The 26,071-nt window shown below is 36.4% G+C and overlaps 1 protein-coding gene across 1 annotated transcript in view; it reads right to left on the bottom strand.

Annotated features, from left to right (window-relative positions):
• LOC149300859 (histone deacetylase 9-like) overlaps positions 1-14,257 on the bottom strand; it is a 157,112-nt gene extending 142,855 nt beyond the window's left edge. The window contains exons 1-2 of the mRNA XM_089484893.1: positions 14,141-14,257; positions 743-796 (exon numbers count right to left, since the gene is read on the bottom strand). Of these exons, the coding sequence (XP_089341019.1) occupies positions 743-796; positions 14,141-14,257 (171 nt within the window). The remainder of the gene's footprint in view (positions 1-742; positions 797-14,140) is intronic.
• Between the last annotated feature and the right edge of the window lie 11,814 nt (positions 14,258-26,071).

Here is a 26,071-nt window from a genome sequence, read left to right on the forward strand (position 1 = left end):
CAAACTCCTTATCCTGACCTACAGAGCCCTTTACAACTCTGCACCCCCTAAGTCTCCAAATACACCCCTAACCACCCTCTTTATTCCTCTCATGACCTTTGTCTCTCTTTTACGGCTATTACCTCTTCACAGTTCCGCATCCCTTCTCTGGTATTCCCTTCTCTGTTCTGTCAGATTTTCTCCCTCATGCAAATTTGGGCCTACTAGTTTTTTCCTCTTCAAAAATCCAAGGAAATGCAAGCTTCTACCTCCTCATGTGGGTTTTCCATGCATCTAAAAGCCTTTCTGTGAAAAAAAAGGAATTTTAGCCAAGCAATGCTGAAAAAAAGCCTGCAAAGCCATCTAGAATTCCGTTAGACTTTAGACGGCAAGAGGCAAGAGATGGCAATGTTTCAGGGAGATAAAAAGGGATTAAGGAAAACAAATTCAAAATTAAATTAAACAAGAGTGCTACTAGAACAACGATTACATAAATTCTTAAGGGTAAGCAGCCAGACTTTTGGGTAAGCGTCTTTACATCAGGATGTGTGGTTTGGCTAGAAGGTGTGATACACGCTGAAAAAAAGAAACACACACAGTGCCCAAGCAATATAATTTTTCATCAAGTCAGTTTGCAAATTATGGGGTGTAAAACCATGTATGCTCTGCAATTCCCTCCCCAGACAAATTGCATGCTAAGCATGTGACAAAAATGGATGATTACAACGTTGCCATCTTGCCTCTTGGCTCCCAGCAGACTCACCTGATTGGCCAAAAGTTTACTATTCAAGCCAATGAGAGCAGGAATGTAGTCTGTCTATTAGATTAAAATTAAAACATCTTATTGGTATCTGTTATTTATATGTTGTATAGGTTCTAGTTAGTAAAATGTCTTTTAGCCATAAACACAAAAACACAGAAAAATACATGCTAGAATTGTCACTTAATTAAAATATGCATTTGGAAGGTTTGATATGGAAAGGTTGGTTTACTTCCCCTTACATCACCACTAAAGAAGAATGTGAGTGCTTTAATATGCACTCTTCATAATGGAAAAAAAGCCTACTCTTTGACAATTATAGCTATTGATTTGATGATTGAAACAGCCAATCAGTGGCAAGACGACACTCCCATTGAAGTTCTTAAAGAGACCCTTTGCATAGCCTGCTGGAGCTGACGGGCCGTACGTATATCACATGCCTTTAACAATGTTCTAAAAAGTACTTTAAATGAAACAAAATTATGTGAGTTCCAGGTCAGTGAAATTTCTTAAGATAGGAAAAGTCCTTGCCTAACAAAAGATGTCTTACAGAGAAAATATAAGTTTAACATCAGCATATAGTCGGGAGTGTATTTTAAAATTTTACAGAAGCAAAGCTCTGGAACTTGATTTAAACTTGATGAATCTTTCCAGGTGGGGGAGAAAACATGCAAAATATCTACATTTCTCAGTTTCCACACATTGTTGTGGGTTCAGTTCCTATCATTTTTGGTTGTGGAAGACTTGTAAAGGTTTAATGCACGTAAATGGGGCTTGGGGGGGGGGGTCTGAGCTACTGAGTGACCCCGCAGAAGAGCCGCATTTTTAGTGTACTCATCTATTGCATAAATCACACTCAGACAAAGCTGCAACTTGGAGAATAGACCCAACTGTCTAATGCCACTTGGCTACAAACAAAGGCAAAAGCATGCAATGGTGTGTACTGGTATTAGAATAAAATTAGAATAAAATGGTAGAATAAACTGGAGTTATCTTGAAGCATATTTTGGAACCCTTAAAAATTAGAAGCATCCAAAGTTACACAACATACAGACTTCAGCCATTGTGTATTAGAGAAATCATCTATTAGCTTTTGAATACACCTATATATCCAAGGGGGGAAAAAGACCTGCTATTTTTAACTGACCATGAAAGTTTTTTTTGCTGTTTTCACGGCTTGGTTCTTTTTCTTTCCTTGTAAAGTTGTACTCTCCTGCCTGCCACTGAAAGCACCCAGCAATTTTTTGAAATTATACAAAATGACAAGATCACAGCTATATAAATATTTTCAGAGTGTATGTCGGCTCAAGTTGCTTGTCATTCGTGATATACACAGTACTTTACTTCGGGAACATAAATAATGAACAAACATTTCATAAAACTTTCCGATCTTCAATAAATAAATAGAAGTATTTTTTTGAGCACAACAATTTATCATAATACAATGCTTTAACACTGTGAAATTATCAATGCCTTGATTTATATAAATATTATATATACATATATTATATATTATTATATATTTTTATATAAACAATATAGTTAAAGTGTAATCACAGTATAACGATAAAATGAAAGCAATTGCATGTGAATGAGTCATAAGGATTTCTTTGATATACTGGTAGTGGTTTCAAACATTGTGTGAAGAGTTCCAAGAATAATCAGGTGTATAACAGATCGATGCACTATAGTGAGTGGATTGACCTTATGTCAACCCAGTTATGATCTGTGTCAGTGCTACCATTTACCTTCTTATCAACCAAAGAGAACTCCTACCATGCATACAGTACAGTACATTATTTATACATACAGAAACGTATATGTGTGTTTAGTGAAACACCGCAGTGCTAGATGGATGACGTTTATTGTGCTAGGTCAGGTGGGAGTCCATGTGCAGGGGCTGGAACAGCCTTGGGAACATGTTTAAGCCAGACGGCTGTTTTCAGTTGAAGACGGCTGTCTGTCTTAGCCTTTGGCTTTTTCTTTGGAGCCATCTGTAGCCACTAGCTTTGGGGCACCAGTGGGTCTGCAGAGCAGGCTGGTACGTGCAGACTGCAGATGGGGGTCTGTAGCAAGTGCAGACTGCAGATGGGGGTCTGTAGCAAGTGCAGACTGCAGAGGGAGTCTGTATAGGGTGATCACATCGGCCATGTTTTCCATATAAATATATATATATATATATATATATATATATATATATATGTGTGTATTCATTTTGCAGGTGCCATTGAGTTTTCTTCTCACGTTCCTTTTTCATAATAATAAGGAAAAAATAGTGGCTGTCATGTATGTCAGGTCTAAAATATCACTAGGAGCTTTTGCACATAATGTGGTTTGTGCGTCGCCCACGTACTACCATCGCGGAGTGCTATTTTTGTTGCCTGTTTCTCTGGCTACGCTGCAGTTGGCTGATGCGATGTATGCCTGATGTCTTGTAGCTTCAGTTTTTAACTGTGGCTGAGAATAGATTGCTGCTGGTGTTTCTTCTGTTTTCACTATGCAATTATTATTGCATTGAAAATTACATGCTATAATTGTGGATGAGGTCATGGAAATTAATAGGAAATGTCTGCTTTGACGGAATGATACAGCAGTGGGAGACAACTACATCCAGGGGCTACATTATGTCTTTTTTCTTCTGTATGGCTCAGTAACCGCCATTTCTATGTTATTAGGGCTGTTAATCATTTGCCAGCGTGCAGCGACTTTGTTACATTACAGGTTATTAAATGTCCAGTGGAAAATAACGCATGTAAGTGTTTGTAGCCCTTTTGTGCAAAAAATCCCCCCAAAAATGAAAGGTGAAAGCTGTCACACACGTTAAATCGTAAATGATGACTGACGTGTCCCTTTAAGGATATGAGACAAAAAAGAAAAAAAAAAAACGCATTTTAAGATACGCTACGAGAACATTGCAAGATATTATACATCTGTCAGCTGTTCCCACTCATACCAACACGGTCTCGTATACATTTAAGTATGAATTCATCCATAGCTGGACTTCCGCTCATTTAGTCAAAAATATGGAGAACTCAGTCTATCCTGTTATCCACAAGAATTGTTGTGGCAATTAAGTCAACGGCTACTTTCCGCAGAAAAGATGCGGCTTCTCCCGTCACCCCCACCAGCTCCATCAAATTTATGAATGGAAACCACAAGCTCAGAGATATTCTTTTTACGATCTGCTCTCTTGTCCGCACTGCATGTACTCATCTGTAACTTTATAAATTGTATGAAATTTTGGTTGCTGTTTTTGAGCATTATGAGAATTTAATGAATGAACACTAAAAATCGCAACAATTCTGATGAATTAGTATATTAGATAAATTATCTCCCAAGATACTTTATTATTAGCATATTACAAAGTAATATGGGATCATTCTTAGCCTGATTTGCATATACCTACCCAGAATCCCACGCACTACAGAATTTCTATGGGAATAAAGAAAAGTCTTCAGATTTGCCTGGTGGACGTAAGTATGTAATAATTATCCATAATAGACCTGTGAGTGCGTGCTTATTATGGATTGCCGACACAAGTGGGTTGTGTGTGTGTATAAATATATATATACATAACTATATATATATATATATATATACAGTATACACACACATATATATATATATGTGTATATATATATATATATATTATAAACACATATGAGTATATGTGTAATGGATTTCCATTATTATTGCAGGGCCTTATCCTTACATTAGCCTTACATTAACACCATCTTTCTTGAACCGTCTCAGGTCTAATTGCAATTTCATCTTGTAGATCAATTCAATATATCTTGGATTGGCCCATATTCACCCTGGGATTTCAATTCCTAGATAAACTGTCAGCTTTAGTGCAACCAACGATTAAAACGCTTCATTATCGCTACCATCAGTAAATGAAGACCATCTATGATCTAGCTATCTATCCGTCTATCCATCAGATGAACCCCTTACACTAAATTGGTCGTCTCTGACTTTTGCTGAGGATAAAAAGCTCCAAACTGCTCTACAAACCAAGATTGTGCTATGTTCCTTCCAAGCTTAACAGTATACTGATATTTATCGCCGAAGAACCCGAAACCCCATGGATGGCTCAACCAAAAAATAGGAAATCTCAGCAGATTCAATGAGACTACACAATATGTTCTCTTAACCCCTTAATGACAAAGCCCGTAAATGCATTGTTTTCAATGGGTTTAGGGACCGCCCATTGTCCTTAAGAGGTTAATAATACTAAAGATGTAGCAGCTCGGCTATGTTGCAAGTCTCTATTATCTTACAGCCTATCAGGAAAACACATTTATATTAAGACATCAATTTGATGGAATATGTAAGGCAGAGGCTAATCGAAATAATGATTTTTGAATTTATTTTAAGAGCCAGATAATCATGGAATAATACAACTGATCTTTAAAAATCTCTACTCTGTATCTATTTTTAGAATTTATTTATCTTCATTTAAATTACAGATTTTAATTAATTCCAGAGAAATTATATTTACTTGTTTAACTGTTTACGCTGCTGCTGTGCTGGCTATAGATCACTATCTTATGTCTGAAGACAAGATTATTGATCACGTTATCATTACAAAAATTAACTGGGCTATCTTCTGCATACAGAAAGTTCATTTATCACAGAAAATAATACGTTAAGCTCTATGATTATAACCATTAAATAAATTAAATCCGCCACAGGAACATATAATCTCATGAATAAACATTAATAAAACTCCTTTAGCTTCATTCCCACAAAGATTAGTGTGACTTTTATGTGGATAAAATAATAATCGCATGGCAGTGCAAATGGTACTGTCATTGTAGGCTTAACAAATCTTTCTTTAAATAGCTTATCGTGTAGATTTAGTTTTAGAATGAATGTATTTGATGGATGAATAAAAAGACAAATACACAGATATTCACAGATATATCCATAGACCAATAGCATGCCAGCCATCGCATGTACTTTAATGCATACTGAGTGGTCCCTTTAAATGTTCTGCTTATTCTCCTATATGCCACAAGCATTAAAAAATAATAAGCATCATTTTGTCTAAGATAGCAGGTTATGCAGCGTAATTATTCTTCTTCCTTTTGATTGTTTGCTCTATGTCACCCAACCCCAGTCCTGAGCTTCATTATGGACCCCTGCATTATTACAGTACTCGAACCTGTCCGGTGCTAGTCCTTCTGGTGGCCAAAGGGTCATGTAGGCAATCAATGGAGTAGAGTGTGGTTCTGATATAAAGATATAATGTCTAATATTTGCATTTTGATTGGATCAGCACTAAAATTAGAAACTAAGAGCACAGAATATAGGATCATAGAACTTGACAGCAGATAAAAAAAAATTCTGCTGTAAAAACATCAAGCATTATAGCGTCCTTGGCCCATCTTAGATTCAGGATACATTTCCTCACTGTATTAACATCTACCACTTCTGCCAGAAGATTGTTTCCTTTACCTGCCACCTTCTAACATCATGACATATAAGTCTACAACCCTGTAGTTTTAGACCTCTTTTTATAAGACATCTCCTCCACACTTAACGCTACAAGCTTTGATGCCACTGAGAGTTTTGATATACGCGTTGTGTGCACCACTGAAATCTATCGTATGGAAATGTCTCCCATTTCCATTCACAGCACATAGTCTATCCCTTTTGTTTGCCAAACCTGACTAGCTGACGTCTGTAGTGACCTTCTGCTTCCTGACAAGATGCAAGAGTCAATATCATTTGTTTGGAGAACTATAATACAATCACGGGATTGTATCGCTACCGAGATTGAAAAGCTGTTGCTTTTGTATGAAAGAATTACTAGCCTTAAAACACGCTCAATCCTGCTCATTTAACAGATGTAGTAATTTGTTCGCTTGTTTTATGGAGTGATACAGAATAGCTAATAAGGCAGGAAACAAGTGGGTGAAGGGAATTTATCATGGTTTTAATCTAACTTTGATCAGGTGCAGAAATGACTGCACTGTAGTTATTGGCACAGGGAAGCTGATAACACTTAATTACAATAAGTATATGTGTACTGTATGTCTTTTGTTAGAACGCTAACATACCCCCCCCAAAAAAAAGCATAGGGTAACCAGTTTGTTCTCAACAAATATCGCCTATTATTTTTTTGTCATTAAAATGCACTTGAAATGGATTGTCATTAAACCCTGACATTTATGCAGCAATTTGTTTCCCTCGGAAATAAGAACACAGATTATGTTATTCAAAGCAGCTTTCTATATGCCATTGTATTTAATCAAATTGTAATGGAACGGAGACCATTTTCACTGGTTTGGCAATATTTTCTCTCCCGTCATGATAAAATTTTGAACCGCATGCATTGATGTAAAAAACGTGGCTGGATGGACTGCAGTAAAGGTCATTTTATGGTTGAATAAAATACACTAGTATTTCAGTTTGTATATAATGCAATGAAACAAATCTACTGATGGAAAATGTAAACTATTTTAACGCAATGAAGCAGAAATTTAGACGTATGGATATTTTTCATATTTTCATAGATTTTTATTACTCTTCCATGAAAAAAAGATATAAAAAAGTGTAATATATGTAATGTATATATATATATATATATATATATATACACAAAATGTAAATACACTCACTGGCCACTTTATTAGGTACACCTTGGTAGTACTGGGTTAGACCCCCTTTTGCCTTCAGAACTGCCTTTATTCTTCATGGCATACTTTCTACAAGGTGCTGGAAACATTCCTCAGAGATTTCAGTCCATATGGACATGATGGCATCACGCAGTTGACGCAGATTTGTCGACTGCGCATCCATGTTGTGAATCTCCCACCACATCCACATCCCAAAGGTGCTCTATTGGATTGAGATCAGGTGACTGCGGAGGCCATGGGAGTACAGTGAACTCATCTTCATGTTCAAGAAACCAGTTTGAGATGATGTGAGCTTTGTGACATGGTGCATTATCCTGCTGGACTGTGGTCATAAAAGGATGGACATGGTCAGCAACAATACTCAGGCAGGCTGTCGTGTTTAAACGATGCTCAATTGGTACTAAGGGACCCAAGGTGTGCCTAGAAAATATCCCCCACACCACTAGACCACCACCACTAGCCTGAATACAAGTTGATACAAGGCAGGATGAATCCATGCTTTCATGTTGTTTACTCCAAATTCATACCCTGCCATCTGAATGTCACAGCTGGAATCGAGACTCATCAGACCAGGCAACGTTCTTCCAGTGTTTCATTGTCCAATTTTGGTGAGTCTGTTCAAATTGTAGCCTCAGTTTCCTGTTCTTAGCTGACAGGAATAGCCCCTGATATGGTCTTCTGCTGCAGTAGCCCATCTGCTTCAAGATTCGACGTGTTGTGCCTTCAGAGAGGGTATTCTGCATTCCTTTGTTGTAACAAGCAGTTATTTGAGTTACTGTTGCCTTTCTGTCATCTCTAACCAGTCTGCCCATTCTCCTCTGACCTCTGATATCAACAAGGCATTTTCGCCCACACAACTGCCTCTCACTGGATATTTTCTCTTTGGTTGTGCGTGAAAATCCCAGTAGATCAGCAGTTTCTGAAATACTCAGACCGGCCCGTCTGGCCCCAACAACCATGCCACGTTCAAAGTCACTTAAATCCCCTTTCTTCCCCATTGTGATGCTCGGTTTGAACTTCAGCAAGTTGTCTACATGCCTAAATGCATTGAGTTGCTGCCTTGTGATTGGCTGATTAGTTATTTGTGTTAACAAGCAATTGAACAGGTGTAGCTAATAAAGTGGCCAGTGAGTTTAATACCTTAAGGCAGCTGGAAATCCTGCTCAGCCTGGACGAGGGTACATTGTGCCAATCAGGAAAACGCGGCCTTACTTTGGCTGATTTTTTTAATAGCTTGAAATGTGTGAGCTGAACCTAATAAAATGACCATTGTCTATAGAACCTGGCTGGTAATCCCTTCACGTTAACTGTTTTTGTCGTATACATAAAATTGAGATCTAAGTAATTTTCACCTAAATTAAAACTCTTCATACATCTATCTATCTATCTATCTATCTATCTATCTATCTATCTATCTATCTATCTATCTATCTATCATCTACAATAGGGCTTTAAGTCCTACATTGTGCATTTGATATATCACTTTTTCATACTACTGTGTAGTGTGATATTGAATTTACAACATACAGAATAATATAATATTTTACTTTATTTAGTGAAAACAGCTGCACTATTGAAATTTTTACTGCCGACAATCATAGGTCATATAGCTTCCCATGTGTGACATATTTAACTCAAAGTACTAACAAGCAAAATGGACTTCTAAGAAGAAATAAATAGATTTGTTTAATATTTCCTGGAAGGATATAATTTCGCATTGCTCCAATAGACATTTTATTGCATAGTTATTGGGCACACATGTAATACATAAATGGAAATATTAGAAAACCATAATATGGCAGAGGTTAAACGAATAGGCAAGAACAAATGAAAAGGAAAGATTTTAGCGCTATTGAACTTGAAATACAACGTTCACATTATATACAAACGCTCTTAAACGAGTACAATATTTCACTGCATAACTTAATACTTTCAAAATGACATTTAGCAAGTGATACATATGGAAAAAAACACAAGGGGGTAAAGGAAATTTATTGTCATAAAAGGAAGGTAAAAATACCTTGTGTGCAACTTAATGTATTGTACAAATGGCTTCTTTTCAAACACCTAGTATGTTCTTCTTAGCCTTATTTAATAACACCAAGAATTTACACAGGGCTTTTAATCTGGAATGTGACAAACAAAATCTATAGAGACAAACTCATACGTAAGTTAAAGAATGCCCTGCAAGCAATCCTACAATCTATTATTTGATGAAATGTTATAAAGTAAGAAGTCTATATTAGGTGGTTTTATTTTTCCGTCTCAGGCTACTGTGATTCATAAAACTGCTAAAAAAAATGCAAATGGCCGGAACCAGCACACTGAAAAAAAAAGAAAGAATGTGAAAATGTGCAAAAGCTTCAAATCTAAAATTGGGTGTGTAATAAAATATAAAATATGTATGATGGAATGTGGCTCTGCAAGATACAAATCAAATAAAACCCATAATAATTAAGAAAAAAATACTAATGTTGTAAAAAGCAATAAAAAATAAATAAATGACATTGAGCTGTTCTGCTCAGACTCCCAATTATTTTATGAAATTAAACCTTTCTTAAAACATTTAGCTCCCTAAAGCATCACTAGTTTTATGCTACTGACCTCCATGTGTTACTTACATTATTGGGAAATCCAATATATATATATTAACTTTGGGTCAATTATGTTTGTTTACAGTATTGTTCAATATTTTTTTCGAAAGGCTATTGGTCAAAAAACTGTGGTGCCCAACCATACTTTTTTCTTACGAAATGACTGACCAACTACAGTATATGGCACTTTCTCAAAAATACACAAGAAAAAGCAATTACAACTTATACAACTTAAAACTTGTACAAAACTGAAAAGTGTTTATAGATTTAAAAAAAAATCTGTAAAGGAATTACATCTGTGTTGAGAAGAATTATACCTCTGTTTTCCCACCTGCAGGTAGAGGCTGACAATTTAATTGTTTGCAAAATTAGTACTTCATTGAAATCTGTTTCTGTAAATAGGAGATGTTATATAATCATGTTGTCATTGCTTGCATTTGCTGCCTTATCTATTAAAATCTTAATTTGATATAGTAAAAGGATTATGGCTGCACAGTAAGCAAGCAACATGTAATTACCAATGGAGAATCATACATATTTAACTAGTGCATTCTGATTTTTATTAATTAAAATTTTCTTTTAATTTGTACATATCTCCAAAAATGAAGAGGACCCCCAATTAAAGAAATGAAAATGAAGCAGAGAGCTCTGAATTTTCCACCATTCGGGGGAGAGGGTGTGCGCGGAGGCATGGATAATGCAGTGGACAGCAGGGAGAAGCGGACGAAGAAAGGAGACAAAAGAACCAAAGAACAAGAAGAAGCAAGACAAATAACAGAGCTGCAGAAAAGAAGATGGGGACACACATGGAGTTGGTAGGGAGATATTAATAGAGATAGTGGGAGAGTAAGTGCGAGAGTGTTTGAGAGAGTGAGTGAGTATCCAGAGTGCGAGAGAGAGTAAGAGAATGAATGAGGGTGACGGATTTTGTTTCTGAATTTAAAAAAAAAACCTTTTGAATTTCGAACCAAAAGGGCAGGAAACGAAATTTGTGGTCCAAAAATGAATGGACCAAAAACAAAATAAAAAATGTGTCTGAATTGTTTTTGGTCCATTAAAATATGTTTTATTTAACATAGAAAGTAGAAAGTCAGTTTCAACATTAACAGAGAGTATGGGCTCAATTGAATGAGCCATCTAAAATGTAGAACCCACTAAACCTTATATACTTGCTTGGGGAACATCATTGCTTTTCTAAGCACATCAAAGTGAACTTCTGGGAAGCTAATTTCAGATCAAAACAATTGAACAATTAGGTACAATGAAAGTGCCACACCAGCCGTCATATACACTTTAATGCATATAATACCTGAGTGGTCCCTTTTAAAATGATTTACCCCTTGCCAATTATGGATGTATTCTTCTCACCCATCTCAGCTCCTTAGCTTGCAGATGTGTTCTACTGAATGCTTTCTAAATTGTATCTATATAGTGGCTTTGTGACCTAAGAGTTAAATTGCTCACTTCTAATTATAATTTTAGCATGTAATCTTCTGCAAAAATCTAGACTTTCAAAGGATTATTTAATCAAGCCTTATATATATATATTACATTTCTGTAAATTGTCCATAGACACAACATTTTATCCCTCTCTCTTGGTGGCTATTTTTCTACCTTTCAATGAAGAGGTGGACTGAAACTCACATTATCACATTGATGTTTGCTACTTAAGAAAATTTGCTATACAATGTAGAACATCTAAAATTCGGGGGTAACCTATGGATGCATGTTAATGCAACGGTTGAGGTTTTTGCAAATATTTCAGATACTGCTCCAAGTTGAAGCCTCATTGAATTTAACTAATGTCCCTAAGAAGTCCATTGGAAGAACAAAGCTGATGTTTTTTTATTTGCCACCTTTAAAACTGTCTTTTTTCATCCGAAAATCACCATGGAACATTTAGAAGGCAAGATGTTAAAAATATGTTCATATAATATTATAGATATGATTACATAATACATATATGTGTTATATGAACCACAAATAATACTAACAATTATACTAGAAAAGTTTCCTTAGTTTTCATTAATAATTATATATAAGAATATGTATTTTAAACCCATGGCAAATCACTATCAAAGTAAGAAAAAGGAACTGTACTGTATTCTCTAATCAAATGAATTCAGTTGACATTTTAAAGGTGAACTATGAGAGTAAAATATATACCTGCAAATAATCAAAACTAATCAACTTCTAAGGAAGCAAGATTGAGGTTGACCTGAACTTTAGTCTCAAAGAAGTATACGGGATTATATATAATTGTTCATGGACACAGTCATTTTGATTGCCTTTGAAACAAGATAACTTAGTTTAAATTTAAATTCCCTTCTCTCAATCATGATATTCTTTTGTGACGCATAATCTGTCAATTTATATCATTTCAAAAACAACAAAGCGAAGATATTTCAGTTTTGCAACAATGTAATGCAAAACTATGATATTAAAAGTTAAATGATACATCTTTGTTAACAATAACAGAACACATTTCTAAGTACCTTCTAACTGGGGAAAACAGTTACTTGATCTGTCTTAATTCCATAGGTCAACCACATGCCCTGTAGTCTTCTTGATTACAATGTAATTAATTACCAGGATATGCATATGAGATTGGAGTTCCTAAGGATAGCTCTAGGGTATGTAAACTTTTGTATGCTGTAACTTCTAGGAAAATCATTGTAGAGAAACAGTGTCAAGCTATGGAATTGTGCTTCACTAAAATACCTCTGATGATTGTGGTGTGAACAAAGAATATTAGCTTTGAAATTAATGATGAACGGGTACACCACTTTTTCTTTAAAAAAAGGAAATTGAAGGGCCGAACAATGTGACCGTTTATAGCAGGAGACCTTTGTCGTTAACAAGCTGAAGGTCATTGTCCAAATTTAGCCCTTATTTTGATAAATTTAAGATTGTGTTTTAATCCCGAAGTCATCTGCTATTTTCTGGATAATTATATTCAATGGAGAGCCATTATGAAAACAGGCTAGTAAAGGCTTTGTGTGAGTGCATGTAATTCCCCTCCTGCTTTTACATTTTTACCACAATTATCCACTCACCTTCTACTCTGTGTAGATAAATATTATTCAGTGCCACATTGATATTCTAGGTTCAGGGCTAAATGGGCCCTCAAACACAATAATAATTGTTGTAATTACTGCTACAAGTTTCTCTAGCTACAGTATACAACCCAGCACAATGCTTGCTTTTAACTGCATTGTCCTCAAAAAAAACTAAGCCTAAACAGTCTCTTTTGTTGTCACTTACATAACAGTGCCCCTAATACTATATTCTGCCTTGGAGGTTTTACATTCAAAGTGCATTATTTTACATTTATCAACATTGAACTGCAGCTGCCACACTCTACTTGACTATTCTTTTATTTAAATAACTTGCCATTTTGTTACCTTTCGCCGGCGGGTCTGTCCAGGGAGCTCCTCTGCTGCCGTCCTCGGTGCTATGGAAGTGCACACACGTGCACGCTGTCATGGCGGCCAGGAATCCTTACCCAGCAACTGCGTACGTCACACTAGGGGGCGGGTCCTCCCGCTTTTTATCTGATTGGCTGATTATTGCCTGCAGCTGTTTGGCACCAAATTTAAGCCCACTGCTCACTCTAATCTGAGCCCTTGTGTGGTACATTCGTTATCACTGTCTCAGTGTGCTATATATCTGATATTCTGGTTTTCTGACTCCTGCTTTGTTCCTGACTACTCTTTGATCGCCGCCTGGATTGACTTCGGATTGCTTTTTGAACTTTGCCTGTTTGCTGCCTGCCTTGACCTTGGACTGTGACCTGTTTTTGCTATTTGTACTGTTCCGCTGCTGTCCCACTATTCCTCCTACAACTACTTGTCCGGATAGCTCACCACTCTGCATACGGGACCCGTCCCTTGTCGGATTGTTACACATTTGGCTTCTTCTACCAGGAATGTCTACCCTGCTGCAGACCTTTGTATCATCTGCAAAGAAGACATACCTTACTATTAAGATCATTTGTAATATCACTAATAAAATTTGCCAATTTTGTTAATTTGTACGAATGTCAGAAAAATGTCTAAAAAGGAAGAGCCCCAGAGAAGCACTTGCTCTCTGTCACCCTCTGCCATGCTCTCTCACACTCTGTGTTACACCCTCAGCCACACACTCTCTCAATGTCTCCCTACCTTCTCCATCTCCTTTTCCACATCTCTGTGTCTTGTTTCAAGCTTCTTCTCCTTTTTCGCATTCTCTAAATCTTCATTCTTCTCAACTGAACCATTTCTCCCTGTGATCAGCTGCATTACCCTGGTCTCCTGAAGCACTTCCTCATCACGACGGAGCCTTTGCCTGCACCACAGGGACAATCACTCCTCTGATTGGAGGAATAGGGGAGAGGTTGTAGATGGATACACATTCAGGCTAACACACTTTCACATGCACATGGATGGTAATGCAAATACTTTAATGCAAATACACATAGACATTCATGCTTACACACTTATACTCTCACTCTAAAATACATCCATACTCACTTTCTCCTTTACCCCCTCACTCATCCCTTCACCTTATTCGCAGCTTCCTTTGTGGCGACTTGAACACCGTATGAGCATCCTTGCTTTTACCATGGGTTCACACGACCAACCCTTTGTGAAGACTTTTGGACCGGCTCTGGGGCAATTGCCCCAGAGCCAGCCGTCCCCTGCCCTCTATAAGCACATATGCTTTAGTGTTTCAATTTTTCTTTTTCATTTATTTAGGCAGTCATCTAGATCCTTATCCTCTTTTATATAACTCAATTCATTTGTCTTAAGATAAATGCATTGAGTTATAATGTAAGACATTTCTGTACAGAAATTAGCTAGGGATACCCAATTTTAAGTATTAAGTATCAAGTTACATCAACAGCTTTCCTGCCAACTTCGGATTTAGGGAAATTAACTCCTTGGACTGTGGCAGTTTGTTAACATAATTTTGGATATAAATGTTATTACCATCATATAATCTGGTAGGGACCACCTAGAAAATGTATTTCCCTAATGGTCAGTGGAAAAGAAAGGCAACAGAAAAAAGTACATTAGTGCCCACTGCTGGATGAAAAGTATAAATCAGTAAAGTCTCACTCACTGATCCATTAATTTGATTAAGATAGTTCAATGAAAATACAAAGTGGTATAACAAGAGGGATTTTAATACACTAACCACAAGAGTGTTATGGAACAATCACTAGCTGTAAAGTGAGTCACCAGAATGCATGTTGCAAGTTACCATACTAATAGTGTAAAAAATTAAGATACCCAACAAGTCAAACCTATGCAAGGCAGCAAAAAAAGTGTGCAACATATGTAAGTTGCATTAATTATCACTAGACATTTCTGTGACTACAATCTTTCAACCTTTGATGTAAAAATGTATTATTGCCTCCCAATCCAGGTGAAAAATGAAGAGTTTCCAACTTAGAATTTGCCAATGTATTTTCCATTTATACAGAGACATTTCATTTAAGACTGGGTGTTTTTTTCTCAGCTGGTTGTCCCCTTGAATCTTTCGAGTAAACTTTCAATAAGTGTCTGCTGTTCCCATTAAAAAACGCAAAGAAATATAATCCAAGAGACTGGGAATGGGAAGAGAAGAAGAAAATTAATGTACTTAATTAGTTAATGCTGAAGTGGTGTTTGGAGAAAACTAATGTCCTTCTAAATCATGTTAAAGTTACTCAAAAATATGTATTTTGAATTAGCCCAGCTTATCCTAAAAAGAAGAGAAACAGGACTTTTTATTAGCAGAAAGTGCCCTTCTTTAAAAGCTTCTTTAAAAGCTTATGCGCACACCCTCTCCCCTCATTACGAAGTGGATCTGCATTTTTGCAGATGAAGAAATAAGACAGAAGAAAGAAAACAGAAGAAGAGGCAAGAGAAGAAGCTGAGCTGTAGGAATGGTACACAAACAGGTATGCATATGACAAGAAAAACCAGACTTGGAAAATATATACATACAGTATTAGTTTTAGCAGAAGACATGACATCTTTATCATTCTCCTGTGTATAAACAAGGATTCTATATGCTGGCAGGACACCATCCAGTTGAGCAGACATTAAAAACAATGGATTCTGTGTTCCATTTTCAACTATGTATATAAAGTGATCATCAGCTTTGACAATTAGCAAACACCTGGAGAATCACACCCACACCTACTATTAGGTGTTACCCCCCCAGGTGTCCAAATCGAAATATACGTGCTGGGGGTGTGACAAGGGTCGGGGCCATGCCTGGAGTGGGTGCGTCATCCATGCCTAGACGAAGAGCCTCTTAGCGGAAGATCAGAGGATCACCTTAACTGGCTCATGATCCTCACTGCCTATAAATTTTGAACAGCAAGATATCGGGCAGGCACAACGCGACAATTTTTTTTTGCTCCTTCCATCACCTCGCTGTGAATAGCCCCAGGATATCAAAACAAAGCAAGAATTCAGCGCATACCCAGCAAATACAATTCAATAAACAGGGCAGAATCCCCAATATTTATGCCTTAGATAGGTGCTTTTTGAATAGTATTTGTTGGGTATGCACTGGATTCTTGCTTTGCTTTACGTATTTGTTGGTCATTGTTATTCTGGCAGCAACTCATGAATCTGAATGTGTATGCCTTTTATGCCTTTTAGGTTGTGCACTCCCCTTTTGTGTATTTTGTATTATCACTAGGACATCATATCATATCCCAGTGGCCCATGCCGTGCGGCTCTTAGAGGGTGCAAGCTTTTTACTAGAAGATCTTAGCACTGCTTTCTCTGTTACATGGTAAGGTGCTTTGTTTCTAATGGCCAGGTCTAGAATTCCACTTGTTCCTTTCAATCTGTGGTTGTAACCCTTCTGGTACCAGAGTCTAGGCAATTCACATAGACCTGTTAATTCTTTTTTTCATCATGAAAATAGTCTGGAAAACTGTAGATTCGGGGTACTGCATTATCTGCAATTGAAAGGGTGTGCTTTATTTTATGTATTTGGTTTCTCTGAGATTGCCTTCAATTCTTATCGGCTTAGATTGTGATAAGTAGTTTCAATGAAGAAAATGTCCTCTTTGTTTCCCTGTTCATGCGCATCACGCATCATTTCACGCTGCTTTCTATTTTAGCCTTACTAATGTGACTTTGTGATTAAGAGTCAGTTATTAGGCCTAACATCGCACAGAGGTATGTATAGGTCAGTTTTTCAACTAGATTCCTTTAATTGTGCACTATGTTTCATTCACACCAAATTTACCGATGAGTTGCTTAATTTTTATTTGGCTTTCACACTTCCAAGAAAATAAATCAGAGGTCTTGATGATACAGGAAGTCTAGAAATTTGGCATGCGGTCTATGTTTATAAGTTCAGGACTCATACTGAATCACAGTTTCTATTTTATGGAATGCTGTCTCATATATTGTGTGGTAAATTACATAGTGAGTTTACACAGTGAAAAATAAAGGAGTTAAACCTAGATGTCAATCATTTATTGCAAATGTCTTCTATGCAGTGGTATCGCTGCGCTCTGTGTCACGCACTAGTCTAATACGGACTATGTGTTGAGACAGTACAGCCTCTATAGTGTAAATGAACTGGCCAATTGAGCAGGGGGATACTGGGGGCCTGATCACCCAAGATCTGCCCCAGTTTCGCAGCAGTGGGACTGCTGCCCCCCTGGACCTGGCCAGAATACGTCCCAAGCCCACTTGTGCCCAGTGGGATACCAATTGCACTTCACTGATGAGGCCCCTGAAGGATGAAACATATGTCTGGGGTTGATAGTTCTCTTGTCCTGGGGTAATTTGCATTGTGGTTTGGTTTTGGACTGCTCTTCTAGGCAGGATCAAACTAATATTTCAGAGGAGATATTTCCTCTGTAATGGCACAAGTGAGTTAGAGATGTTTCCAAGTGGGGAAGCACTGTAGGGCAGCTATTAAATTGATGTTCACTCTTAGTTGAGTCACAGTTCTTTTATCTCTTTGTATGTAAATTCTTCTTTTGGGGATCTCTTGGGGTTCACGCTCAAGTGTAAAGGTGAATCTAGATGTGGACCTCCTTATATACATGCTCAAGTCAAGCTCTCATTGTATTTCAACTATTTTTCTATTTGTTTTTTTACTCTATATCTTGAGTAATATCTTCTAGCGTGAGTCCAATTTTCCCTAACAGCCAATTCATATATCCACAGGGAATGTATTGATGTGGTCTCTATACCAATGACACCTGTACTTTAAAACAGGTTTTACTTTTGCCAATGACACAATTCATAAGCATGATAATGACCAGGTACAGAAACATTTGACATTTTTAATAGTGACTAATTCTGTTATACAGGAAATCACATCTAAAATATGTACACACATTTTAAATTAAATAATGTATCGCCAAAAAATGTAGGTACTAAAGTCATATAAATAGTTTCAGAAAAGCCACACTCTCTTAAACAAAAGCTTCCGTCTATAGTAATTTGGAATGCTGGGGTGTCTTATTAAGGATGGTGAGGGCTAATCGGCTCAAAATACATTAAACCCAAAGCCATTTATATTCCTAAACAAATAACACAGCCCTGCATTTAAACAAGAACATAAACCCGAGAAGTTGCTTTATTCCAAAGTTTCTTTACCGTATGTTATTTTAATTCACAGCATTTTTTGTGTCTTCAGAGAAACATATATAGTATTTTGCATAAAAGAAAAAAAAACCGACACTGTGTGAGGTAAAACTGGTTATGGTCCACCAGGTGAATCATATTTTTTGCATACTTTTAGATGCAAACAAAGAAGGAGCTCCTTCCATACATTATATGTAGGCACAGTAGAAACCCATTATTCAATAATCCGTTATTCTCTAGTAAAGACTTTGTAGTGATGCATATGTCTGTCGTGTAAGGCCTCTGCCTATTAACTCTGCGGAATGGCCGTAAAGAGTGGGCAACAACATAATTGTACGGCAGATCAAAGAGTGGAGCCCCTACTGAGAAGTAAATGTATACACTGCCAATATTTCATCTTTCAGATCCATTCCACCTCTTTAACCTAATATGAAAGCTATAAAAAAGGGCCTGAAACTGTTATTGTGAAAGCCAAAAACTAATTAGTCAGTACTTCCCAATGTGTTTAGTGAAAAGTCACTTGAAATAATGGGCTACTTTCTGAAATTTTATAGGTTTACCGAGTCCAGTGTTCTCTGGTATTTCCTGTTTCTCTTGGTCGGGAAGATTGACTAAGCTTTACAAGTCATCTTGAGTAACACACAAACCTTTCAATAAAGGCAGTAACTTTTGGAATCATAAAGTATACAACTGAACCTGAAATGAAAAGGGGGAGTGGAAAAATAACAGAAAGGCAATAAACTGTATATCATACGGCCATCAACGTTCAGTATCTTGAGCTTTCTGTGCTAGGCAGCATGCCAGCACAGCAGATACAAGGGGGGATGTAGAACATTAAAAAAAAAAGAGGTAGAGTGGATCCCATTTAAAATAATTGGTGAATATTATACTTGACATGTCACTTAAAAAGGCTGGTTGGGGCAGATTAGATTACACTGTTTTTTACGTTTCAATTTTCCTTTGATGTAAACAAAATTGTCATTCCAGTTTGTGTTTATAGTTATGTAAGGAATGAAAAGATATCTTTTTTTTGAATAAAACAAAATCGCGCCCCTGTCTTCACATAACGTGCTTTTTTTAAAGTACATTTTTTAAAAGTAAATTTTTTAAACAAGAATGGTGATTCAGGATTAACCTTACATTATGTTAAATTCATATCAGGGCAGCAGATTCTATACTGTTATTACCGTAGGGGAGAGTGAAAAATAATAGCATTAAGATTGTCGATAGCATGCATGTTAACACATATTGTTACAAGTTGAAAAGAGCGCACTACTCTTACGAGCTTCTAAGCTATTAGGAAGTTGAGACTGAATTATAAGGATGGTGATATTTTTTCGTTGTCTAATGTAGAAAACATTTTGTCAAATCAGCTTTTGGGACTTCAGAAGAGTCTACTTTAGAAAGATTGTAGAAGAGACCCCTGAGATCCTAAAAATGTATGTGAGTCTTTAAGGCTAAAGTCATTTCTCATATACTTAAACACAAGCAAGCAAAAAGGAAAACCAACAACCTTGGTGAATGACCCACTCTTGTTGGTAGGTTTGTTTGGAGGGTTTCCTAGCATGAACTGCTTTTTTAAGGTCATGTCCCAGCATTTCAGTCAGATTCAAGTCAGGTCTTTGACTAGACCGGTCAGATGCGGACTTGCTTGTGTGCTTCGGATCATTGTCCTGCGTTATAACCCAACAGCACTTGAACTTCAGGTCACAAATTGACTTTAGAATCCTTTAGAATTTTGGTAGTGAGAAGACTTTATGGTTCCATCAATTATGGCAAGTTGCATAGGTCCTGAAGCAGCAAAGCAGCATATTTTCCTTTTTGTTACTTATTGGCAAAAGAGACCTATGATGACCCTGAAGAGTATGTGACTCGATATCTTTTTCCGTGTTGGCCCCATAAAAAAGTATCATCTTTGGCTAAAGACTCTTTTCATAATATGCATATATTCATTTTTACCACCTTTGTCAACTAAAGATAAAAGTATATATAAGTATTTTTTGGACCACACTTTTCCTTTGTAAAAATGGTATTTCCAATGTATTTTGGCCTAAAGATGTATGATGGTAAGATTAAGGACCCTGTTTAATGCAATGCACTAGAGATTACTTTACAAAATATGAACTTATTCCAGATATAAAATAATGTTACTCAATACAGTTACAAAAATAGCTTGTAACAAAGTCAATAACCTTGTGGAATAATGTATGACAATTCCATTATAAAAGACCGTGTTGTCTAAGGTGTTGTATAATATTTCCTTGATTTTGACATTTGCCTTGGGGTCTCTAAACAACTGTATTAAAATAATAGGAGAAAATAGTACAGTTTTACTATACTATTACAGTATAACGTAATATAAACCAAATAACTCTAACCAAGGTAGTATATGTGTTTCAATAGGGATGCAAGCATTCGTGATGAAACTGTAGGGCGCTCACAGAGACATGGTTTTCCTCGCCAAGTACATCATACTTTAAAAGAACACTGACACGCACGCAGATTTTTTAAGAAGTCCGGAATTCACCTTACAACATCGCCACATCGTCATAACAATCCTTTATCGTCTCAAAGTTTGCTATTTTTTTACTGCGCTCCATATTATGTCAAAGATTTTAATAATCTATATATAACTTTGTGCTCACGTTAAAAAAGCACGTGCGATGCGTTTGCCAGTACAGGTATCAAGGACACACATTTTGCACACAGAAAACTATTTCTGAGTTTACAACAACTAAGTTTTATGTGATACCTCTACTAGGAGGGTTGCAAGATGTTGCTGACTTTTCCTTGATATTTTATTGACTTTTCTACTTTATTATTTGTATTATTTTTATTTTTTGCCCTGTCCATATAAGAGACTATTAACCATGGCTAGAGATTCCTTTGGGGTCTTTGTAGACCCCAGGTATATCTCTGCCAGGTACCCCTAAAGATGAACTGACACTCCCATAAGCCTGAGTGAATAATGCTGAGGACCTCAGTACATATTCAATACACGAATACATAGAAAGTCACTGAAATCACTAAGAAAAATGTCATGCCAAAATGATGGAATCGGCAACACAGTTCATGTTCTTCAAATCAGTGAAGTTATTTTAATTTAGTTAAATATAGCATATAACAGCCACCAAGGCTTTTATGGTGAGCGGTTAACAAGGCCAAGACAAAAGTATATAGAAGATTGACCCCAATAGGTGCTAGAATATTCATTGTTACAATGTGGTTAATGCAAAATCTATATTTTAATCTTTTGAGTCACATCCAAAAAATTATAGCCTTTTCTATAAATTCTATTTTGATAATAACACACAGAAAAAAAAAATGAAATCTAAGCATCCAAGGAGAAAGTGTTGCATTTCATAGGTCATTAAAGTGAAATAATAAAGTTACTAATTAAATCCATATCAATTTCTTCATCATCTTAAATCATGAAATATTACATTTTCCCATTTTTCGCTTTGGGCGAATGAAGTATGTTGTTTTATGATAAAAAAGTAATAACATTGTAACTTTACTTAGTCCCCTAATCGTCACCCTTCTAAACCACCTGCAATTTTTAATAGCTATGAATCCAGGATACAGAAAACTAATAAAAAGCTAACCTGCCAATTAACAACTATGTAAGCCTTCAACCTTGTACAATATTTTGATTGCTTTTAAGAAGCCGCACACATACATTTTCCCTTAAATGCAATGAAACTTGAAGAATTCAAGTTAAATTTGGGTAGTTTTTCAGTCAGTGCTGACATTTGGCCTGATTAGATATTTTACACAGGTTTTTAGATTTTTAGATTAGGCAAATAAAAAATGTAAAAAGGGACCAAGAGGAGTTTTTTTTAGATTTTGGGGAGGAGATGAATTCTATCCAATATTTGGACGGAAGATATTTAGCTTCCCAAAATCATATGTGTGGAAAATTGATAATGAAATGTGGAATTTAATACATAGTTGTTTCATATATATGTTTTTTTTTATACAAAAAAATATTATTGTTTTTTTTTTTTTTTTGCTTTGTTCAATTTTGACAGTGCTATCTTTGTGCAAGACGTACATATTTGTACAAGGTATATAATGAAGTGTAGAGTGACATAACTCACATAAATATCAATGCATTACAATGATCACTATAATCTATACTGTGACCAGAAAGCTATCATGATCAAATGCTACTTTTAACCACTAATATTGCAGGGGACTAATAAAAAATTATTTCAGTACAGCACTGCACTGTAGTAACCTTTCCTCAATTGCCTCTAATTGATGCTACCTCTTAATTTGGTAGTTATTATTATTATTATCATTATCATTTAACTATATAGTGGCAACAATTTACACAGGACGTCTTACAGTACATATACTAAAGGGGAATGACAAGACTAGAATAGGCAGACTAAAACAAACCGATACATAGGTTTAATAGGGCCCTGCTCGGAAGTTCACAATCTAGAGCACATGAGTTTATATTTGAGAGATTATACTTTTGCAGAAGTTCACCCGGAGGCCAGAATGATGAAGATTCGCTGAGAAAGAGAAGCATTTCTCCACAAATTTATCTCCATCATTCTTTTAAAGCACTTCTGCAAAAGGGCAGAGCCACTGGAATTGCCTCTGCCCCAGAAGCTCTGTCCTTTTGCAGAAGTTCTCCCAGAGGCCAGGTTCAGAAGCAGATGAAGAAAGTTGGCACAAGAAACAGCGAACAAAGAGAGAAGAACAAGAAGATGCGAGTGAGAGTGTGTGAAATAGAATGAGAGAGTGAATAAGGATGAGTGGCAATGAATTTTATTTTGGAATGCAAAAAGCCCACTGAATTTCATCCGTCAGGAAACAAAATTTATTTTCCAAAAATGAATGGACAAAAAAATGAAATGAAAAATGTGTCAATTTCCATAATTCTAATAAACACTGCCCACCGGAGCGGACTTCACTACATTTGTAATAGCAGTGTCCTTTTGCAAATGCTTTGCTGGGATCCCTGGAAAATAAGCTCAAATACTCTGTGGAAAGGAAGTTCATCTCCTACCACTTTGTTCTATGTCCAGGAACTCATACAGAGGGTGCCATTGAAGAAGCCTGGCACCTTATGTGTTGTGTTAAGGACACTCTGTGGTTTGTTAGGAACCACCTGATAATGAGTGGGGATCAGATCTGTGAGACTGTCACAGGCTGACCCTCAGCTTGCTTAACCATTACTCCACCATTTATAGTCTCAAGGAGAAAGACTAACCTCCACATCACATCCCATCTGATCCCCTCAACCCCAGGTGTCATTCCTGCCATAATACCACCATTTTTGCACTTTTTGGAGCTATTTCCAATTTTAATTTCTGTTACAATGACTGTTGCTTCTTTATAATACATTATACACTAATGAACAGATGTTGGAGTATTGGTTTAGTGCTGCAACACAATAGAGTACTATACAAATGTATGAGCGTTTGGTGTTTAAGGTATACTGTTTTTAATAATAGTTACTATACACATGTCATGCCTGTACATATGTATTGCAATTATTGAGGTTTGTGTTATGCGCTGCTTCGCAGCATGCTTCTAACTTTATATGAAATGTATCTTTTGTTTATAAATAAACTAAATGAAGCAAAAAATCTGATAAAGAGCCAAGATATCAAGTCTCACATACAACCCAGTATAAATAAGCATTTTTATAATTTTACCAATATATACCAAATATCTTAACATGTATAAACTTACAACAAATAGAATTGGACACAACGGGATGGTAACTATACAACATACACCTACAATATGCCTTGGTACTACAGAATGATATTAGATTATAGTATACTGTACATCCCTTCTAGTTGTATAGATTTCAGGATCTGATGTAGATTTCATAACAGAATGAAAGGAGAGAAGGGGAGAGAGAGAAAGAGAGAGAGAGAAAGAATATTCAGCTAAATTTCCCATAGCAATGAACATTTTTCAGTACTAATTTTAAAGGTATCACATTACACAGGAAAACAGTTGGGGAAGATCAAACATAAAAAATGTAGGCTCATTTATTTAGATATTAACCTTTCCAGCAATCCTTCAGCTCCAAGGGCGTTGTAGAGAAAGCTTTTTGGAGTCAAAATGAGAAGCGATCATTCTTCTTCTTCATTACTAATGATTAGTATATAGTACTGCATTCTCAGATGGTGACTCAAAATGTAAAGGAGTTTGTGTAAATATTCATCAAATCCCAGGAGTGTCGATTACTCTCACAAAATGAAGTCACTTGGAATAAAAATAAAATTAAAAAGGATTTTGATCACTTAACTTAGTTCACAGTTAAGAGCAAAAAAAAGAATGTGCTATTAAGATGATGATATTCCAAGTCAGTACAGACTGCAGAATGTACATTTTGTCAGTTTTTCTTACAGTAAAACCTCTACACCCCGCAACATACTATTCCACGAATAACATGTACCATCTCATCTTTGAGGGTAGATCTGTTTAAAGAAAAAACAATGCAAGCTTACCAACGAATCATAATCACCACCACAATCTATATAATAAGACAGACTTGGGTAACTAAGTGAGTAACGCAGTATGTCATTGCATTGTTTTCAAATGGAAGAGTTTAGTAACGGTTTATCGCAATACAATGTTTAATATAATTTATTGATAACCAGTGTCATGCCCTATGGCAATTTTACTGGCACCCTTATGTCCTCAAGCCAATTTTACTGGCATTTTATGGCAATTAGCCCTTTAGGCTAAAACACTTTGGTTGTAAGTATATACAATACATTGGTAATCTAAATGGTACAGAACCTGTGGCCGGCTACACTGCTGTTCATAGTAGCATGAATACCATGTTGATTTAGTACCTTACATTTTGAAACAAAGGCTAATATGTTTAAGTTTTGTAATGAGCATAAACAAAAGTCAGGATCAGACTTTATGTCAGGTTGGAATATATTTGTCCCAACCCATATTTAGGCAGGGACAACTGTTGTCAGTTTTTTTAGAAAAGCCAGTAACGGTGAAAATTCTTCATACGCTCACTCAGGGTTACTTGGTACCCTCAAGCAAAAGGTTATACAAAGGAGCCCAGGTATGATTAAGACACATTGACTGAAGTCAGAAAGCCGCTGCCAGCATGGTTCGACTGGCACCCAAATGGGACCTGGGCATTTGAAGGACACTGGCCAACAGTTTAGGTAATCAGTTATTTTCTGTAATGAAAAAAATATGACTACCTGGTCTACCTGCATACCCAATGACTGATCCGGTCCCAGCTTCCAGGGAAAGTGATTAAGATGTGTCAGGAATTGCTTTTACTAAAAGACAGGACTGCGTGTTTGTGAACACAGACGTATCTTGCAATACTACCCCTTTCAAGAGCAAGAAGAATACATGGATTCTGTGGAAATTAATCACATAGTTGATTAACAAATTTTGTGTTTTTTGTTTTTCTTTTTTGACAGGTTAGAGTGCTTATTATTGCTGTAGATGTTCAATTCTGTTCTCCAAAATTCTATTATGTATAATTTT

This window comes from Sceloporus occidentalis, unplaced genomic scaffold (genome assembly GCF_023333645.1).
Source record: "Sceloporus occidentalis isolate IW3139 unplaced genomic scaffold, rSceOcc1.0.p SCAF_23, whole genome shotgun sequence".
Taxonomy (NCBI): domain Eukaryota; kingdom Metazoa; phylum Chordata; class Lepidosauria; order Squamata; family Phrynosomatidae; genus Sceloporus; species Sceloporus occidentalis.